Source organism: Plasmodium knowlesi (genome assembly GCF_000006355.2).
Source record: "Plasmodium knowlesi strain H genome assembly, chromosome: 6".
Taxonomy (NCBI): domain Eukaryota; phylum Apicomplexa; class Aconoidasida; order Haemosporida; family Plasmodiidae; genus Plasmodium; species Plasmodium knowlesi.
This window is the reverse complement of record NC_011907.2, coordinates 864573-886212: the sequence shown is the minus strand read 5'-3', so window position 1 is coordinate 886212 and position 21640 is coordinate 864573. Positions and strand designations below refer to the sequence as shown.

Genomic DNA, 21640 nt, shown 5'->3' with positions numbered 1-21640 from the left:
GTGCTAACAGTAATCCCTTCCATAACTCTCAATTCTGCGGAGTGGAGAACTAAGTGTTAAAGGCAGCTATACGGCACGTGAATAAAGAACCCTTTCAAAGCAGATATGGGTGTAAATTCCTCCATTTCTCTGAGCCTATGCACATCCTGCCAAGGTACAAAATGCGCGGCTCCTCAGATAAGGGCAAATCCTACCATCAGAAATAGGTTGTCATCGGAGTCTACTCAACCTGGTTAATCTTGTCACCTCACCTTAATCATTCAAGTCTTGAATATCAAAGGTTTTATCTATCACATTATCGCTATGCCCTTTGTTTGGTGTTGGAGAATTCTCTTTATCTACTATCGTCGTTCCCTGCTGTGTATGCATTTCTTTTTGTATGCCCCAAATCTGCAAAGGAGGTAAAATGGGAAGAGTGCATTTTTCCTTTTAAGCAATAACACATGGATCATAAATACACACAGGGAGAACCGAGTTGGACCACTCGTACCATGCTACTGCCGCTGCATATATATATATATATATTTTTTTTTAATATACATTTATCGTATTCAGAAAGTGTCCCTTTTTCTTGAGCTGCGAAATTACACACTTATCCCATGTCGTTCTAACAACCTGAACTTTGTCGACGGATAAATTTGCAAATGGTTTGAGGAAGTACAGGAGGAAGAGGTTCGCCGGGCATTCACTGAAAAAGGGGGAGGAAAGCAAAGAAGAGGGAAGGGTAGGTAAATAATGCATCCTGCCTTGTACGCCAGTTACACTGGATAGATGTACAAATGACGATACGCCTATCACAACGCTGCACCATTTACGCTCCTACTTGATTATCCCGTCGCACATCTTTATGAAGATCTGTCGGTCGAAGAAACGACAACTCCTGTAGGGTAGAAAAAAGGTGAGGTGGAGAATTTCTCATAAATTGGTGTATTTTGTGAAAAAGCACGACAAAGAAGAAACACATTGCAAAGAATTTCATATGTTCGTTCGCTTAACTTGCAAAAAAAAAAAAAATAAATAAATAAACGCACACCGTCCAAGTGCAATGCAATGCCTCTTCGGCGGTTCTGTTCCTACCTTGCGAACATTACTAAAACTGTTTTGATGAGGGCAATTTCGGCTCCCCCCGTGAAGTACCGACTCCTCAGTTTGTACTTCTCTCCATTGGTCAATATCCTGTCTGTAATTTTTAATGGGCGGAAAAAAAAAAAAATAAGTACGACCACGCAATGTCAGATAAATAGGTGTAGAAAAAGGGGAAAAAACATAACCAAGGCGACGCAAAAAAAAAAAAGCATAGTATAGTATAGTAAAGAAACATCGCGCAACAGAGTTTGCCCTTCCCCCAGGCGCACCTTTCTTATACTCTTCTATGGGTAATATTTCACCACCCCCTTTGAAAAAGTTACTACGAAGGAAAAAGTGGGAATATAATTCATAAATATTTCGTGCCTGTAGTTAGTTTATTTACTCTCGTGATGAAATGAACCCGGGGGTTACATTGTAGAAAAATAGTAGCACTCTTTTCAGGCGGCTCCTTTCGCTCGTACTATATCTGGGGGCACCCCTTTTCCAGGAATAGGTAAAAGTAACTAGCCGTGTAGGTGCGAATGATGGCCACGTCATCTTTGCAGAGTCTGCGATGGGTGAGAATGGAGTGAGGCGATATATAGAGGTAGCAAATTCACTGATCCGTGCAACTACATAGGTTTCTACACTAGCACTACTTTACAAGCATTGCCTCAATAGTATCGCCACGCCAGAGGCGCTTCATTTGCACTGCTCCCGTGGCACACCTACCTTAGGAATAGGGGGAAGAGGAACCTTCGGACGACTTCCGCATCCTCCTCACAGGACAAAATACGGAAGACCACCTTGGAAACTCGCTTGCGCAGGGAATAATCCAGTGTCTTGCAATCCAATACATGAGACAAGTATGACATGAGAACTTTCTGCACCATTCTCGGGAATAGCAAAACCATTTTATCGTACCTCTTAAGGATGGCCTTCTTAACAAGCACGTTTGAATCCCTCAAAAAGTAAAAAATGAAAAAATGAAAAAAAAAAAGGGAAGAATCTTCACTGTAGTATTTTCTAAACCTCTGAATGTATCTCTCATATACACTTTCATATTTTTGTAGAAATTTTTTGTAAAAAAAAAAATTTTCGTTTTCTTCATTTTTAAAAAAATCACCTTCCTGTAAATTTGCATTAATTTCGCTCTGCACTCGTTTGATAGCGTTGTTTTTATCCTGCACACCTTCTTCCGATTCTTTATCCATTTTGGTTCTCACATCTTCATCCACTTGGTTAGCGGCCTGGTCGTGGGGACCCTCCTGTAAATATCCATAGTCTGAAAAATTATCTCCCCCTTGTTGTTTCTCTGTAAGTCCGTTTGACGTGGGTGGCGTACTTTCACCCACTTCATGTCCTGAAGAACTACTGTTGTCCATGTTACTTATCTTTTCATCACTCGTTACAGATTGCATGCTCTGTATGCGTTTCATATTACAGTAGGTGGCGTAGTCCATTTTGAATGTCTGCATCACCTGGGGGAATTCTTCTCTAGTGGAGTAATTTTTACCACCTCGATCTTTTTCAAAATCAGTTTTGTGCAAATGAGGATAAGAAAAAAAGTTACTCTTCCTATTCAAAATTCTATTCTTTCCGCTTTTCATAAATTCGATCATCATGTCTTCTTCCTGATTTAACTCATCTGTAGTCACTTCTAAAAAGTTCGGAGGGTCCAGAAAGTTTACTAAAATTTGATAAAGCAAAGATGCCATGGTTTTCCTAATGATGTAATAAGGATAGGTACATACAAAAAAGAAAACGTGAGAGAAAAATCTAAAAAAATGTTGCTTAAGCACTAGGATGAGGGTGGGCATGTGTAGAGCTGTGATGTACACTGCGTTTATGTTGTGAGACACGATAATATTATTTGGGGTATCAAATAAAAACTTCTTCTTGATGGCCTCTACATTAACCGTTTCCACGTTATAAATATCATCTTCCTTCTGGTTTAAGTGGATTTTACGTGGTCGTCTCTCTGTAGAGGTATCCATTTTCCCTTCTTTGTGAAGAAATATCGTCCCGTATGCCATATTCCCCTTTATTATATCCACGTCACTGTAGTACCATCCTTTGATTTGTTTTATGTCTATCGTCTTATCGTGATTATATATTCTGTCTATACAGGTGATGTCATTATCGGTGAGGTTATAAAATTCATCATTATAGTTCCCCTCATATGTGGGATCCTTCCCCTTTTTTTCTTCTTCTCCTAAAAGTACACTCTTATTGTTGGTGATATCATCTCCACTTTGAGATTCTCCCTTGTGAGTGTACTCCTGCTCGTGTACAGGTACCTTCTCTTTAGTTTCTTCTCCCCCTCCTTTCGCTTCTTCACCGTGTATTTGAAAAAACTGGCGCACGCTTACCGCAAAATGATTGTTCCTAATTATGAGGTCGTTAATGAAGCCATTGTTCACAAAAATGGACGTTGCTCCTGGGGTGATGAGCGACGATGTGGATGGAGATGGTAGCAGAGACGGAAGGAGTGATGTCCCATTCGATGATTCCAACAAGGAGGATGACGAGGGAAAAAGGGATAATCCGCTATGCTGAGTTGTTATTCCATTTTCTCCTCCATTAACATTTTCCAATGTGTTAGCCTCTACACTGCCATCAGAATACTCTTCCTTCACATTATTGTTCGGCTTTGAATAATATCTCCCTCCCCCCATTTGTTGGGCTTCTGCCTCATCCTTCGGTTCATCCATATTGATTGGCTGATTAATAACGTTTTGACTTACGCGTACACAATTCATGGTGAGTGGTGTCTCTTCCTGTACTTCTCGCTTCTCCTCATGGTTGCCGTCGGATGCGTCGCTTATCTCCACGTTTTCTTGACTAGACTGATCATGTGGCATTTTGCTGGAGTCGCTATTAATGCCAGTTGGGACATGCACCTTTTTGTTGCTCAAAATGTCTGCTTGGGTCACTCCACGTGATTTCTCTGCTTCGTGTTGTTCCTCTGTTTTGGGCGGTTCTTCCGTTTTTTGTGCTTCTCCCACCGGGGACGGCGCTACGCCCCCCCTGGGGTCGCCCCCCAAGGCGTAGCTGCTCTGCCGCTTGGCTGTGTCGTTCAGGTAATTCAACGTAAACAAGTGGGAAGAAAAAACATTATTGAAAAAGAATATCATCTTTCGAATGTAAAAAGGGTGAATAAGATCCAGGTCTTCGAAAAGGCAAACAAAAAAAAGCATATTTATCAAGGCATAGTAAAATACATACAAATTTGTATTCTTCAGAAAATCATTAAAAAGAGGAACGAAAAAGTGAAAAAAGTGGCTCTTTGAAAAAAGACATGATAAATGCACACAGTTGTACATGCTAATTATTTTAATGGTGTCATTAGGATCATTACATAACGATTTAAGTATGAAAAATATAACTAACAATTCTTCTTCGTTGGCAATTTTGCATATATTATGCAGGTAACAGGAGAGGAACAGTTTGCTTTCTTCGTCTTTTTCTCGAACGAAGGTTTCTATACATAGAAACAAATGCCTGGACACTATTTCTTTCTCAAATATATAAGATATTTTAATCAGGAGAACGAATCCCAGGTTCTTGAATTTCTCACTGGAAAGTAGAGACAGTATGAAGGGGAAAATTATGCTTTTTCGGTACTTGGCCTTGATGTGCGTGGCTAGGATGAGGAGCGCCTTCATCGCATTGGCAACCACGTCTCCACCATCAGCACTCCCGCCGATACTTGCGCCTTGCGAATTCCTGATGATCCGCTCGATGATAGGGAACAGGAATTTTATGATATCTTCACACCCGTCTGGCCCATTGTTACTCTGCAACAAATACGCACACAGATCCCCCATCTGACAACACAACTCATATTGTATTTCTTCTTTATCGTTGCTCAACTTTACCAGCAGAGGATAAATATCCTTCTTAAAATCTTCATATTCTATGCTATTTAGAGATTTCACTAATTCTTTAACAAAAATAATTTTCCGGCATTTTTTGCTGCTATTTCCGTACAATACAGCTTTTTCCAGGGGAGTTAAATTTTCATCCACGGGATCGTGAATGTTCTCCAAGTTTAAATTGAACACACTGGACGTCAGACCTATCAGCCAGGGGGGAAATTTTAATGAAGCGGAAGGGGGATGAAAAGAAATATGTGTTCAGCTATTTCAATGTATTTAATACAATAATGCGTGAAGATATGTAAATATTATTGCCTCTGCAGATTTTGTCATATCATTTTAATGCCTATCCGTTCTCTCACTATAAAGCATATACCTGTCAACTTAGCGAAGAAGCCATTTTGTCTATTTACCATTTTAGCGTCGATACTTTGGGTCTTTCTTCAAAGGGAGGGGGGGGAGATCCTTACGAGGGTTTGTTAAAAGAGGAGGGCAGGAAAACTTTTGAATCGGAGAGCTAACTTGGACTCGAATAAAGTATCATCCTTTTGATTTACTTGTCTAATAGAATGTGTACGCACTTATGTTGTGATAAGATATGTCATACAAGCAAAAGTGATGTGCATTTCTCCTCCCAATTTGAATACCTCGCCTGGTTGGAAAAATCTGCATGTATGTGTGTCTACTGGATGATGCCTGTGACAGTTGATGTGTGCCTTCCCTTTGAAATTACTTCTTCACTCTGGAATATGTATCACAACGGTGAACATGTGGTTGGATGCGGGATTTCTCTATGCCTATACACATAAACGGGCATGTACTTATATTATGCTTCTCTCCACCACAAGGGAGATATGGAAATGCTAAACTTTATAAACCTCCCCGAATCGCCACTCAACCAAGTGTGGACTGGAAATTCTTCTCCTATTCATAAACAAATGGCTTTTATTTTTATTTTTTGTTTGTAACTCAGGTTTAGTTAATTTGTGTGTATTATAGCGGAAGACGCATCGTCTTGGTAATCTCCCACATTTGCACCAGGTGCAGAATTGTTAGGGTTGACGACGGGAGACAACAACAAAAAAAAAAAAAAAAATCTAAAATGTGTACTAGCTTGTAAGCACATATTCATACGCATGGAAGAGATAGAACCCATTATATGCAGGCGGAAGTGGCAGTTATGCGCGTCTGCAGGGAGAGGGGATCTTCCACCTTTCATTCAGCAGAGCGTTTATGTTTGCTTTTTCACATGTATATCTACGTTTTGGCCCGCTGCTCTCCTCAGGGGAGTTTTTCTTGTCAGACTACTTCACGCACCTTCTGCTCACCCCTGGATCGTCTCTTTATTTTTCGAACGAGCTTTGCGCGGTCACACAGATTAATCACAAATTTTGCAATGTCGTAATGCCACAATTTTGAATTTTTTTTTTTTTTTTTTTTTTTTTTTTTTTTTTTTCTTATTTCCGGTTTGGAGCTTTTCCAGAGGATGCACTTTGGATTGGTCACTATGCAAAGGGGAAAAAAAAAAAAAAAAAAAAAAAGAAGGAATAAATAATGCAAATGAATAAATACGCCTGCAACATTTTCACACATCTTACATGCATAGTTAACACCGTTCCAACGTTACATGTTGATTGTGCCTTCACCCCCCAATATGGGTAATCTCTTCGGGTCGTCCTGACCGATGTATTCCTCCACCCACTTATGTGGTCAATCATCCGTGTGTATTGAGGGAAACATGCTTATGGAGATACTCACTGCACTCTGTTTCATTTTTTCTTTTTTTTTTTTTTTATCATTAAGTTTTAGTCATGTAGAGCAGACATATTTTTGTTTTGTCATTTCCTCTACACGCCTTTACCTGCACGCGCAAGTTGGTAGCTTCAATTAATGGGCATTCCTTCTATCCCTCAATTGTTATGCGCAATGTCTGGTGAACACCATGTTAGTTGCATTTTTTGCGCTTCTCCGTACCTACAGTAGGTAAGTTTGTTCTCCTGGTGTCCCTCAAAGCAGGTAGTAGGTGGTCCCCCCTCCTGGTGTGTATACTGCACAGGGAATCGTGAATGCTGTGAACAATTTGAAGAGTGCGAAGAATTTATCACCTTATTTTTCCTCTTCGCCTTATCTCGTCGTGCTTTATTCAATCTACTAGGTACGACCGATTTTTCCATTTTCACCATACATAGGCTGGTATAGAGGTCCACTTCCAGTGATAGATTAAATATCACCTGAGGTAACTTAGAACCCTAGTTCCCTGCTGAGAAATTAAAGAATGAACACCAGGACGCGCAGTGCACACGCCTTATAACGCTCGTTGCATATTTCACGCGAACGGCGTCGTAGCTGGGGGGGGGCGGCCCTCGATCCGGTGCAAAACATTTTCCACGCGAGGGAGAAACGGAAAAAAAAAAAAAAAAAAAAAAAAACCTCCATATATACTATGTGGTTATCATATCACCTGTTAACGATGTTTCCGCGAGCAGTAGGCACCTTTCTCCACTGTGCGAATACGAGCAGTTAAGCTGACCGCGCTGATATAGCGACTTGTTCGATCGCTCAGCTAGCTACATTTCACCACCGTGTTTGCCCTCCCCCCAATGTTCCAGAAAAAAAAAAAAAAAAAAAAAAAACAACCAAACCATGTGTAGTCATCATTGGATCCGCTCCTCTTCCAGCGTCATACATCTCAGCGCGTTAGGAGCATACGAGAGGAGTTGCTCTTATTCTCCCCCTACCCCCGTTTTTCCTTTTCCCCAAAGTTGAGCAGTCACCCACTGCGTTGGGAAGTGTACACCTGCCATCGCTTTAACGAGAATTTTGAAACCGAAGAAGACTCTCTCCGCTTTTGGATCTGCAAAGGGGAGGAAAATACATGTGCAGCACATATTTCCCATGTGGCTAATTTGAGACGAGCAGCATTTTACCGAGCTTAAGTCAAACTGGTCATCTGTAATGGTTGCTCCTAAACTCTTGGATCGTTCTTTTTTTTTTTTTTTTTTTTTTTTTTTCTGTATCCTCCCTACCTCAACCCCATATAATCGTCACCCAGAATAATGTTAACCATCCGTCGCAAGTGCTACCCCGCCTTCGCGCGTGCGACCCGGCTTAACTTTTCAAGTGTGAAAAAGAAAGCGTACGAAATTGTGGACCACCATTACGATGCGGTGATAGTGGGCGCAGGAGGAGCGGGACTTCGCTCCGCATTGGAGTTGTCCAAAAATAATTACAAAGTAGCATGTATAAGTAAGCTATTCCCAACAAGATCACACACCGTCGCAGCGCAAGGGGGTATAAATGCCGCATTAGGGAATATGACTGAAGATGACTGGAGGTGGCATGCCTACGATACGATTAAAGGATCCGACTGGCTAGGGGACCAAAATGCAATTCAATATATGTGTCGAGAAGCACCTGCATCTGTTCTTGAGCTAGAGGAATTTGGGCTACCCTTTTCTAGAACCAAATCAGGAAAAATCTATCAAAGAGCATTTGGAGGGCAAAGCTTAAAATATGGAAAGGGAGGACAAGCATACAGATGTGCAGCTGCCGCAGATAGAACAGGTCATGCAATGCTTCATACCTTGTATGGTCAATCATTAGCACACAACTGCGTTTTCTTCGTTGAATATTTTGTACTAGATCTGTTAATGGCTTCTCCAAATGAATGCATTGGTGTTATCTGCTTAAATATAGCTGATGGGAAGATACATAGGTTTTTTTCACCGCATACAGTAATTGCTACTGGGGGATATGGTAGAGCTTACTTGTCTTGCACGTCAGCACATGCATGCACAGGTGACGGAAATGCAATTGTTTCGAGGAGTAAGCTACCATTGCAAGATCTTGAATTTGTCCAGTTTCACCCTACAGGAATATATCCAGCTGGGTGCTTAATTACTGAAGGATGTAGAGGTGAAGGAGGCATACTGAGGAATAGGGAAGGAGAAGCATTCATGATGAGATATGCTCCTAAGGCCAAAGATTTGGCTAGTCGAGATGTAGTCAGTAGAGCTATGACTATAGAAATAAATGAAGGTAGAGGTTGTGGCCCTAATGCAGACCATATCTACCTGGACTTAACACATTTACCTTACGAAACCTTGAAGGAAAGACTACCAGGTATAATGGAAACAGCCAAAATATTTGCAGGCGTTAACGTCACCAATCAATACATACCTGTACTTCCAACCGTACATTACAACATGGGAGGCATACCAACCAATTATAAAACGCAAGTTTTAACACAGAAGGTTAATTTATCTAAAGGGGTAAAAACATCACAAGACGATGATATAATTGTTAAAGGGTTATATGCAGCAGGAGAGGCGGCATCTGCATCTGTTCATGGGGCAAACCGATTGGGAGCTAATTCTCTCCTAGACATTATCGTCTTCGGAAAAAGGGCTTCGCTAACCATTATGGAAATTGATAAACCAAATATTCCCCCCATTAAGGCGCATGCAGATATAGGGGATGAAACCATAGAACGCCTAGACAAGATAAGATTCAACAAAGGAACAATTTCAACAGCACAAATACGTAAAAAAATGCAAGTGTGCATGCAAAAACATGCCGCCGTTTTTAGAATTGGACCCCTCCTCGAGGAAGGCTACAAACAGATACTTAATATCTGCTCCCAGTTTAATGATGTGTACGTTAAGGACAAAACCTTAACATGGAATACTGATTTGCTTGAAACATTGGAATTGGAGAATTTACTAACCTTGGCCTCTCAAACCATTTTAGCCGCCATAGATCGAAAGGAATCCAGAGGTGCGCATGCAAGGGATGACTTCCCAGAACGAGATGATAAGGCCTTTCTTAAACACTCCCTAACTTGGATGACTGACAGGGACGTTGAGAAGTCGAAGTTTTTCACTACCTACAGGGGCGTAATCACCAAGCCACTGGATAACGAAATGGAGCACGTCCCGCCGGTCAAAAGGGTTTACTGATCCCGGGTGCGTCCCCACGTTGCCACGTTGCCACGTCACTGCATCGCTTCGATCATGTGTTTCTGTTTGGATGCCTGCACTGGATGGTGTTTCCTTACATATATAGATATATATATATATATATATATATATTTTTCTCCAACGAGGTGGCCATAGAAGGTACCCCACCCCATCAATGGGTGATCTTCAAACGCGCCTTATTTGACCCACACCCAAAACCACTTCATTTGTGACTCCCCCCAAACTGCTACAATGATTTTCTAAACCTTTCAATTCGTCGTTTTTTCCCTCCCCTACGCGCGTGGCACATATGGCCGAGTAGCCTTTCCGCTTTCTCATCACACATTGGGGTGTGCCTTCTATGGACATTCATCATAGGTGCACGTCGACGCCTGATGGGGAAAAGGTAGCACTCACTCATTCCACGAGTTGGCTACCTGCTTATTGGCTTAGTCCAATTTGTCACCCAACAAGTGATACACACACATTATTTGAAAAAAAAAAAAAAAAAAAAAGAAGCGTACATCTGACGCTTATGCAAATTTGTGCCCACATTTTAGTTTGTTCACAGATGGTGTATAAGAACTCCCCATCATTTGACGTGCTACAGGAGGTTCTCTGCTCTTCCCTCGAGTCTCGAGCCGAGTCGATTCGTCGGGAAGGGCACACTTGAAAGTATGGCATGCATACAAAATATTGTCGCATACACATAGTCGTAATTTTTTAGAAGACCTGCACGGTAGTAGGAAGTTTGTGAAAGCAGTCAGATGAATCAGGGGAACGGTCAAAAGGGAAAAAAGGGAGACCCAATCAAAAGAGGACGCGAATTCCCTAAATAGAATGAGCAAATCATTTCTCCAATGCCCACTTGCTAACGCGCGCGGACCTTCCTAAATCCCACAGAAATCAACCGATCCAAGCAGACATACCCAAAGTTCACCCAATGACCTTGTGAATAAGTCAATAGCGCGCCAGCAGTGGAAACGACCCAGATATGCCCATCGTTGTCAAAATCAATAGCACATATTTTCAAACCATCCTTCACAACTTTTTCATTCCAGCAACCGTCCTTTTCACACCAGATCGCCAACGCCCTCTTCGTGTTGATAGCCCACAAATCTCCCCTATTGTCAAAGGCTACACTTATCAATTTATGGAATCCAGAAAATATCACTTTAGTCCATTTGCTCCTATTCCACTTGAGCAACTCTCCCTTACGATTAACACACCATAACACATTTTTTTTATCGAAAGTGATATCTACAATTTCTTCATTTGCTAAATATCCAAAGTTTTTAAATTTTTTTTTCATCTTTTTGAGTAGCTCATACGACGTGTTAACACACCAGAGGTGTCCCTTATGGTCATATCTAGCCGTAGTCACAAATTCGAAATAATTTTCCACTCTTTTCCATTCAAAGCCATTCCACAATCTAAGTACATTATTTTTATCAACGATTATCATATGCTCGAAAATGCGTAACCCTTTGGTCATATGGAATATGTCTCTTTTGAAATTGATGGAAAGGTTATGTGGTAATTGTTCTCTACCATTACGATGTATTGACGCTTTGGTATAGGACTTATCCTTCTGTGAACCTTTGCCATCACATTGTGGGGATGTATATTCCTTCTTTCCATTTCTACGCTGATATTCCTGCACGGTGTCTCTACCTAACACATGGTCATTATTCCACTTACGGGGAGTACTTAAGTGATCACTCTTTATTTCTTCACCTATTTTGCTATTATTTACCCCCCCGTTCTTTCCATCTGCTTTGTTCCTACTCACGTGCCCTTGACCTGTGCTAAACATCTCTTCTCCACTTGACTGGAAATTTTTCGAAATGGCAATGTTATTTCCTCTCTTCATATCTCCCAAAAAGGTATTCTTCTCACCAGTACTTATCGTGACACTTTTTTTTTTTTTCACCTGAATTGACTTGGTTGGATGTTCCCCTTTTTCCTCCACCAAGTAATCGTTTTGATTTTTCCTAGGGTGCACAGATCGGTATTCCTTTCCCCCGAATGACAAATCATTCTTATTGTTCATTTCGCTCTGAACATTAATGGGTGTTGTCTTTCTTTCCCCTGGAAGAGAATTCCTTTTACTTTTATCAACTTCGAATGGGAGAATTTCCTTAACATATTCTGGCGAACTTTTTTGAAATGTCCTCACCTGAGTGCTACCCTCAGAGGTGTGGTTAGTCGGCACTCGAGTTGAATTTGCGTTATTGGTTACAATATGGTTTAGGTCGTCCCTGTTCGAGTCCCACTTCTTGGCCAGTCCCATCGCGCCCATTGTCTTCTGTCGTTCGACTCTTCCCCACGATATGTTCTGCGAAGTGGTATGTTTCAAGGGCTCCATTTCAGAGCCATTTCTGTGCCCATAATATTGCACATAATTCTTCATGTTATCTCCTACGCTTGACTCATGTTGACTGTTATCTGGTCCAAGATTTATACTCCTCTGTGCGTAGCTTTTGTAACTTAAAGGTGAGGCATTCACTTGCTTGTTGTTCACATTGATCACCATAGGGGATGCGTACTCGTTATTTGTCCTTTGATTCCCAGACATCGTTGTGATTTTTGATCCAATATCGTTGTTGTTGTTTTCTCCCTTTGCGGGGAGACACGGACCAATCAATCAACTTAATTTCGTCTCTGATTGTGAAAACATTTGAAATGGCAGTCTCGTGTCTGCTTGTATTCCCTTTGCCTGATTGGAGGGTGATTGACAATGCAAACCTTTTTTTTCTTCTTTTGCGCATAAACGAGTGCGCATTTGCGCGTGTCACTCGTATAACGAGAAATATAAGTACTTCACCTTTATTGCAAATAAACTGGCCAAACTTTTACAAAGCGTTAAAATGAAGTTGCGTCTGCCTTCCATGTAACCTGTAAGGTAACTGAATACACACGAGTTTTTGCTATTTTTATTCTTCAGGAATTCGGAAAATACATTCCCTAAAAAAAAAGAATTAATTTTTAAATGTTCGCTGCAACACCACATATTTTGCAACTGTAGACAATTATGGTTGTATGTATTCTCCATCATTCAGTTCATCTTTAGCCAGCCACACTGTAGCTAGCTATTTTTTCCTTTTTTTTTTTTTTTTCTGCATTTGAACTAACAAATAACCATAACATCATAAGGATAATTTTTTTCTCCAATTTGTGAAGGGAGAACTGATACATTGTTCAAGTAGTAGTAGTACATTTATTTCTCTCAAAGGAAAATGTAATTGCTCTCCTTTTGATTGTGCAGTCGTTTTTTCTGTTGATAATACAACGCGGAGAGAACTAACTAGGTGATCAAACTCTTACAAATAAGTAAGCCATTCTGCACACACACACGAAAAAAAAAAAAAAAAAATATGAACCGTTCATATATTTTCAAAACAAATGACTTCATATACAAAAAAAAAGTATGGATCGTTCATATTTTTCCAAAACAATTAAGTCTATATGGAAAAAAGGGAATTACGAATTGTTCACATTTTCCGAAATGGGACTCCCCCACTATACGATACAAGAAATAAGATATTTTTCACAAATCCGTTTAGACAATATGAATGGTTCCTTTTCCAGCTTTTCTGCAAAAGGGTTAATCCCATAGTTGGCACACTTTAAAGCAACGAAGAAACGCTTAAACGTGGCAAGACATATTTTATAGTTTAAAAAATGTTTAAAAAATTTTGTATGTGAATCACAAATGTGCAAAAGGGGAGTGAACAATATCTACATAAAGATCTACTCCCCTTTTGCATTTCCCCATGGGAAAAATTAAAATCGAATTTTAGTCAATTCACAAAAAAAAAGAAAAAAAAAAGATGCTTTAAAAATGAGGAGAATGCACAAAAGGTATTCTTTCCGTATTAACGTAAAAATGTGGTTAGTACATGAGCCTCTCATTTTCTTCACACACTAAAAACATAATTTTCATCTACGCCTTACGATCTTCCATCCCGTTCCCACATCGTCTGCTCACTTCGCTGAGGTCCAAACCCTCGATAAAGTCAAGATGGTTGGATCCTGTCGATAAACGTCCATATACGTCATTGGCTTCGGGTCACTCACATCGATGATACTTACAACTCGGTTGAAAAAGTGAACTTTCCCCGATTTCGTAGCAATAAGGGTGAAATCTCTTCCCTGCTTAACCCCATGACCAGGTTTAAAGTTCCTTCCTCTCTGTCTAACTATAATATTACCAGCATGGGCGAAATTATTTCCTAGTACTTTCACCCCTAAATTTTTGGGGTTACTATCTCTTCCGTTTTTTGTGCTTCCCACTCCTTTTTTTTTGGCCCATAATTTATTGGAACGTCCGCATTGCACTATACTCACCACTTGGCCATAGCTTTTAATAAAGCATTTTTTCGCGTAGCTTTTATTCATAAAAAGGTTACTTTTTAAATGGCTAGCTCTTACTATGCTCCTTCTTGATGTGTTTATGTTGTTCATGTGTGGACTCTTTCTCTGCGCCGTCCTGGTGATTTCTTCCCCCCTACGATGCCTTAAATATGTTCCTGCGTACTTCCCATCGTGTGCAAAATTTTTCGCGCAAATAGCACATTTGATTAGAGCAACAATAATAAAGACAAGGTGAACTCTCATTTATGAAAAAGTTGCATACACCGATAGGGCAGGGGGCTGTGATGGTTCACTACTCTTCAAGCTTCTTTGCACGACAATGGCTATTCACAAATGTGAAATAATTTCACGTTTGCCTTAAACAGGTGGGAACAGACAAAGGTACAAGTGGCACGTAGAACGTTCGCTTGCCTGTACACTCACAAAAAAAAAAAAAAAAAAAAAAAAAAAAAAAAAAAGCAACTGCGGTTGATGGAAATGATAGTTGCACATAAGTAAAGACACGCGTGAACCCGCAAACTCGCACACTCGCATATGTATATATGTACGTATATATGTTGCCTTTTTTTTAAGAACTTCTTTCTCGATGAGCAAGAAAAACGAATGCATCGCTCAGCGGCATGATTAAACGGCCATTCAGCCCGAGTAGCACCTGCTTTAATCTAAAACATAAAATTTCACGTTGTGCCGTCGTAAAAAAGGATAAAACAGCATAAGCACTTTCAAACATCTCAAACGGAGAGCATGCATATATACACACTATTCAACCGAAAATGAAGCAATCACTATTTTATTTTTTCCTTCTGTTCTTCCTATCCGCCGCTAAATCGGACGATGATGAATACTCAGAATTGGACGAATACGAAGTGAAGAATAAATTCACCGTCCGTGTCTTGCGAGGGTCTTCTTTCCGTTGCGGCCTGGACCTTGGGGATGAGGCCGAAATTGAAATGAGGACTTTCTGTAAGTGCCCTCGAGAAAGGGTCGACAAACCCATTCGTCGACTCCCTCAATTAGTTATTGCGCTATGGTTTAGCCGCCCTATCACTCAACACCTCTATTGATCTATTACCTTTCCCTTTTTCCTATCTCACCACTGTTCCCAAATTGGCTACGAGCAGCCCCGGGGGTGCATATAATGCCTCACATACTATCGGTAGAACACCAATAAGCGACTTCTCGCAATTATCGACGCTTATTCGCCCTGAAAACATTCCCCTCTATGCCTATGCTGAAACCTGTTCATGCAACGTTCTCACTTTCCTCCCTACAATTTCGCAGGACTACCAATTTGGCTATGCCCAACAGAAAATTATAGTACATCAATGAGCACTTTAATTGTGCGCAATTTGTGCGTATTTCTGTGTCTTGACGAATGGATTGATTTGCTCTCTCTCTTAATCGCTCCTTCGTTCCATCACTAGTTTTTTCTTTTCCACTGCGAGCGTTCACCTGTCCGGTCATACACATTTCCCCCCCCTCCCAAGGTCGGCGAACACAACGTCACTCCCTTAAATGCAGGACTGCGAGGAATGTGCGTCGGCGAGCTAAGGTTTAAAAGATATTACTATGTTGCTTCCAGGAATAGGCATATGCATATATGAAGGCAACTTCGATAATACATGCACATGCGCTCCCTTCATGCATTTGCCCCTTTCCCATACAGAAGAGTTGGCATCCCCGTTGGTGGAATCGGCAAGGTATACTATGAGATTAACTTGAAGGATTACACAAAGGCAACTCCCCCAAGAGACGAGCTGTAGATCTGGTTGCCTTCCTTTTGCAAAATATTCAGTTGGTGTACCACAAACTACGTGTATATCCACCCTTTCATGTGTAATATGTCTGCATGGGGAGGAAATCTCCAACTGTGCCAGTTGTCAGTGAGTCCCACATTCATGCATACTACTACGTATGCATTTTTATGGGCACCTCCTCTGGGGACCTTTTCCTCCGGCTAACATGTTAAACGCATCAAAAAAAAAAAATAAATAAAATAAAAAATAAAGTAAAATATAATAAAATAAAAGTGCAAGCAGTAGGAACAGTCTTGCGAAACTACAATGGCGATGTAGTTACTGTTTTTTGACGAAGCGAAATGCAAAGTTGGGGATCGAATGGAAGTTCATTTCAAACCCCCCAACGTAAATAAAAAATGTGTGTGAGGAGATATGCCAACAGGAAAGTAACAACCAAGCGAAGGAGAGGCTCAAAAAAAAAAAAAAAAAAAAAAAAAAAAAAAAAAAAACTGGGCACACTTGTGATGAGTAGGTGGAAATCCTAAACCATTGGCAGATTGCAGAAAGGGGAAATGTTCGCAGTCCAAGTGCAACTACCCGGCACTACTCGCTGAGTTTTTGCAATTTTAAGCGATACCATGGCAGCAATATAGGGAAAACGAAAAATAATAATAATAATAAATATATGTATGCATATATACGAGCCCTATGCAGGGGAGTTAGCATCCCTTGCACGTAAAGCAACAGGTTAAATACGTGGTCGTAACGATTACAAACAGACGAAGAGGAGGCTCGCTGCGGAATGCCGCCGCTCCAGGTAGGAGGAAACGTTCCCAATTGAGCAATTCTTGGAAAGAGAATGCCCAAGTGCCCAGCGTGCATGCGTGAGTATGCTTGCGGGGTTAGTTATCATCTGTTCGGGAGTTTTGCAGAGATAGTGTACCCCCCGAACGGGTACGGTTTCACACGGGTACGTTTTCAAACGGATGCGATTCCAAAATGTCGCTGAACATCCAAGAGCAGCAAAAGAACAGCGCCATCAGCATGCTGAACCTGAACGAGTACAACGACAACCTGAGCAGCAGTGGAAATATCCTGTACTACTCCCACGACAAAATATGGAAAATATTAATATACGACTCCGAAGGGCAGAACATCCTTGCCCCCTTACTGAAGGTAGGGAATCTAAGGCACCACGGAGTAACGCTAAATTTGAATTTACACAGACAGAGAAGCAACATCCCAGAAGTCAATGCAGTCTATCTTATAGATAACAACAAGGAAAACATCGACAAAATTGTAAAGGACATGTGCAACAATATGTATGGAAGTTATTACATCAACTTTATATCGTATGTGTGCGAAGAAAATCTAGGATACTTTGCAAACGAGTGTGTAAAATATAATGTCGCTTCTCATGTGTCCAAAATTACGGATAGGTATTTAAAATTTGTTAGCTTATCTAGTAGCACCTTTTCCTTGAACATACCCAATTGCTTCAAAATTTTCCACACAAATGAGGATCAGGTAATTAAGGATGTCATGGACAGGATAACTGAAGGACTCATTTCTTTTCTAGTCACTTTAGGCATTATCCCTATCATTAGGGTTTCTTCAAATTCTTCTTACCCATCCAAAACAATTGCGGAGAAACTACACAGGAAGATTTACGAGCTGGTTAATATGAGGTCTACAAATAATTATATTTTTAACTCCAAGACGGTGCAGAGACCTGTGTTAATTTTGGTGGATAGGGAAGTCGATTTGAGTGTCATGGTGCAACACGCTTGGACCTACCAGGCACTAATTCACGATGTCTTTGATATAAAACTGAACAAAATAAGTCTTCGTCAGGGAGGTGAAAGTGGTACAGGCGCCTCCCATAGTGGGAATATCACACAAAATACATCGGTGAAGAACTACGATATCGATAACGGTGATACCTTCTTCTCTACAAACTGCAATAAGCCCTTCCCCGAAGTCGCCAACAATATTAGCGAATGTTTAAATGAGTATAACGAGAAGATGAAAAATTTGAACAAAAATGATAAGGGAGCAAGTCCCTCTGGGGGAGGAGGTGTAGGTAACAGCGTCGGGGGGGATAACATCACAGGAGGACTCATGTCAGCAATGAATATACTCCCAGAAATGACTGAACATAAGAGGCTCTTAGATATGCACACAAATATACTTACCGAACTGATTAAAAATATTAAGGACAGAGAATTGGACAAATATTATGAAAATGAGTTTGACTTTGAGAGTTGCAATGAAAAGGTTTGTATACAGCACATGAAGGACATCCTTACCTCGTCAAAAGGAACCTCCATGGATAAGTATAGAGCCTTTTTATGCTTATATTTGGCCAAAAAATATATGAACAAACAAGCACTGGACACATTTTTACAGGATTTAAAAAATATTAACATAGATATTTCAGCCATTTATTTTATAAACCAGTTGGAAAAATTAAAAACCATGAACATACATATTCATGTGGGTACCCCTCTGACCCACTCCAACAGCGGTACCACAACAACCTTCAAAGATCAACTCAACACGTACAGTAACATCTTCATCGATAAGGGCATGAACATATTACAGGGGGCTAAAATACTGTTGCCAAAAAGAAGAGAAATCAAAATTACCAAGTTAGTTGAAACGCTCATTGAAAATAAGCCCTCCTCTTTGAATGAACAATTTGTATACATAGATCCGAAGACACCTCCAAGTGATATCACCACCGGAAGTAACCATCTCGAAAGGAATTACATCAAGCAGGATCATGTAAAGGACTACATTGTCTTTGTTATTGGGGGAGGGAACTACATCGAAGTTTCCGCATTGAAGGACTTGGAGGAGAAAATGAACAAAAAAATTATTTACGGCACCACTGATTTTGTTCGTCCGGAGAATTTTGTCCAGGAACTGAACCAGATAGGTCATGCTTTCTCACCGTAAAGTTCATCGCTGTTCATCGCTGTTCAACGTACTTGCATGTTTAACCGCTAAAGCGTCGCTTTATTACTGTGGGGATCGTCCCGTCTGCTGAAGTTAACAACATGTTACACAATCTATCATGCTGGACCCCCCTCGAAATGTTATCCATTTTTATACGCCAGCTAAAAATTAGGATGGGAGGTAGCCAAGGGTGCGTATGTGTTAAGACAAAGACCAACCAGAGCAGGGCACCATCCTGTCTGTGCAACATTACACACACATGAGACTTTTTAACTATCCCATTGTGTAAAAAAGAAAAAGACGAAAAAAAGGCGAACTCATAGAGAAATCACTTTTTCGTAAGCTCTTCTATGTGGGTACATTAGCCTTTTTTTTTGTACTGTGCAGTGAAGAAATATCACCCCAGAAGCACGCCCGAACTGAAAACGTCCCTAACGTGTAAAGAAACCCACGTGAATTTTTTTTTCGTTACATATTTTTGCAGTGCGTATAAAAGGAACCCCCTTTTGCTAGGCAGCACATATACCTTTGCAAGGGCTATCCATCCTTCCCTTCCGTTCTGATTTCTTCATTTTCCAAACCCAGGGTGTATATCCACTTTGAAAAAAAATGAGGAAAAAAAAAAAAGTTAAACAATGTTCGTGATTCACCCTTCAGGCGCTAAATTGTTTACGAGAACAGGGTTGATTTTTTTTTTTTTTTTTTTAGTATTCCATTTTAGTTGTACCATTTTGCACTTATGTAGCACTGTGGATTGCTTTAATATGGAAAAAGCAAAATTGTGAGGAAACTTTCAATCCTGGAATGGATAATTCATAACAAAGTTTCCACAGCACTTGATTTTTTTTTTTTTTACCATACCGAATGTCCAAGCTTTACGCCCTCATACATCGGAAAGGTGCGCTATTATATATATGCAACATGCGAAACATTCACGAGAAGTCTTATACACGCCCCGCTCGTGCGTGAACAGACGTTTTGGTTTCCTTCTCCAGCAGATGATTAGTCGGGTAAATGGTTCTCATCTGAGCAGTCACTGGAACTGTGCTCATGACGTTTGTGCTGACACTGCTTACGCGCTGCTTCTGCTGATCATTCGACTTTCCCCTCCCTGGGGGGTAATTAAAAGCAATTCAGCATCGATCTCCGGGGAAATGCTCAACCCGATGAGCCATTTCTTGGAAGAGAAAAAAAAGACTCAACCACAGAGACGCGCGAAGAGGCGTCAGCACATACACGGTTACAAATGACTCCAAGGAAGTTGCCAAGTGGGGTGTACGTGTCACATAATTCATACATGCGCGCGTGTGAGTAAATTCCACTTGCATGAACGCGGCTTGCATAAATTCTTGCGCAGTGAACTCTCGATCATTTTTTCAGCGCCACCTTTTTTTCGATTCTGTGAAGTGTGTCTGTCCACTGCGCGCTCGGCATATCCAGCTCATCACCCCGCACCTGATTAATTTTTTTTTTTTTTTCCGATAATGCATTATTGTCTAATATGGGTAGTTTTTTCCCGGAATTTTATTAGCTCTTTCAAAGTCGAATGCTCACATTGTCCGTTTGTTTGTCCAAATATGGCATCCCTGACAGTACAATAAAAATGTACGTCTTATATGATAAGTTGATAAATTGATATAAACGCATGGAAATTTTCCGTAGGACCATCTCCCAAAAGTTCATTTCTCACTTGTTCTTTTGCTCTTTTTATGAATTTTAAAAAAAAAAAAAAATTAAAAAAAAAATAGCTCACTGGAAGACCTACGCTTTGAAGGGCTTTTTTTTTTTTTTTTTTTTTTTTTTTAAAGAAAATTCATAAACATAGGACAAATACACATGTGCACGTACGCATACACACGTTAAAGAGAGTGTACATACGCATTGTGTGCACCTCGCGAATGTGTTATAATATGTGTAAATTCCCCTTATGGACATTGCTTCGTACACACCGTGCACATATATATATGTGAATTTTAACCTTATGTGCCTTCCCATCTCGCCATTTCGAAGTAGTGTCCTTATTTTATACGCTCCCTCGTTAAACCAATGACCACCGCTCCTCAGCAGCTCTCCCCTGCATACACACGCAGAGGGCGCATCACACAGTGTATAGCGCCGAGCTAAAACCATATTGTAAACGAAGCTGTAATTTTACTTGTTCTTCAAGTTTGCAGGAGAAAGGGGGGGGAAAAAAAAAACCTGCTCCAAGAGATATACGCTTGTGAGTAATCCGAGAAGTATGCGCTCCGAAGGATATACCTTTGTGTGCACTCACTATAATTTTTTTTTTTTTTTTTTTTTTTTTTTTTTTTTTTTTTTTTTTTGTTGACTGGTGTTTATTTTCCCCTGGTAAAGCGCATACGCCTGTATATGTAGCATTACCTGCGTGAGGACACTAGACGCATTCTCGTGGCATTGCGTCACTGTGCTTAATATTTGGGCCACTTTGCTTCACACCCGTATGTGATTCAACCATCTCATGCATATACATCACACGTAAATGTAATCTGTCCAGGGGAGCCCCATTCTCTCTACAGTCCTGTTCCCCTAGCCTCCTGGAACTTCGTTTTTTTTTTTTTTTTTTTTTTTTTTCCCCTTACAATTATCGCTAGTTCCACACCCAACAGGTCTGAAAAGTGACCCCTTTCCCGTGTCA

The 21640-nt window shown here is 40.5% G+C and overlaps 6 protein-coding genes across 6 annotated transcripts; 3 read left to right on the top strand and 3 right to left on the bottom strand.

Annotated features, from left to right (window-relative positions):
- Positions 1 to 252: 252 nt before the first annotated feature.
- Positions 253 to 5365, bottom strand: PKNH_0619700 (conserved Plasmodium protein, unknown function; the record flags this gene model as incomplete). The annotated part of the gene is made up of 8 exons (XM_002261833.1): positions 253 to 390; positions 541 to 688; positions 824 to 880; positions 1078 to 1180; positions 1356 to 1408; positions 1551 to 1637; positions 1801 to 5149; positions 5326 to 5365. The coding sequence occupies 8 exons, from the start codon at positions 5363 to 5365 to the stop codon at positions 253 to 255; spliced, it is 3975 nt and encodes a 1324-aa protein (XP_002261869.1).
- Positions 5366 to 8005: 2640 nt separating this feature from the next.
- On the top strand, positions 8006 to 9907 carry PKNH_0619600 (flavoprotein subunit of succinate dehydrogenase, putative; the record flags this gene model as incomplete). Its single annotated transcript, XM_002261832.1, has 1 exon — positions 8006 to 9907. The coding sequence occupies one exon, from the start codon at positions 8006 to 8008 to the stop codon at positions 9905 to 9907; it is 1902 nt and encodes a 633-aa protein (XP_002261868.1).
- Positions 9908 to 10778: 871 nt separating this feature from the next.
- PKNH_0619500 (thioredoxin-like associated protein 2, putative) lies at positions 10779 to 12485 on the bottom strand (the record flags this gene model as incomplete). Its single annotated transcript, XM_002261831.1, has 1 exon — positions 10779 to 12485. One exon carries the CDS (start codon positions 12483 to 12485, stop codon positions 10779 to 10781), a length of 1707 nt encoding a protein of 568 aa, XP_002261867.1.
- A 1409-nt stretch (positions 12486 to 13894) lies between these two features.
- Positions 13895 to 14527, bottom strand: PKNH_0619400 (ribosomal protein L27, putative; the record flags this gene model as incomplete). The annotated part of the gene is made up of 1 exon (XM_002261830.1): positions 13895 to 14527. The coding sequence occupies one exon, from the start codon at positions 14525 to 14527 to the stop codon at positions 13895 to 13897; it is 633 nt and encodes a 210-aa protein (XP_002261866.1).
- A 530-nt stretch (positions 14528 to 15057) lies between these two features.
- On the top strand, positions 15058 to 16047 carry PKNH_0619300 (uncharacterized protein; the record flags this gene model as incomplete). The annotated part of the gene is made up of 5 exons (XM_002261829.1): positions 15058 to 15247; positions 15406 to 15440; positions 15566 to 15601; positions 15772 to 15836; positions 15951 to 16047. 5 exons carry the CDS (start codon positions 15058 to 15060, stop codon positions 16045 to 16047), a joined length of 423 nt encoding a protein of 140 aa, XP_002261865.1.
- Positions 16048 to 17022: 975 nt separating this feature from the next.
- PKNH_0619200 (Sec1 family protein, putative) lies at positions 17023 to 18984 on the top strand (the record flags this gene model as incomplete). Its single annotated transcript, XM_002261828.1, has 1 exon — positions 17023 to 18984. The coding sequence occupies one exon, from the start codon at positions 17023 to 17025 to the stop codon at positions 18982 to 18984; it is 1962 nt and encodes a 653-aa protein (XP_002261864.1).
- Positions 18985 to 21640: the final 2656 nt, after the last annotated feature.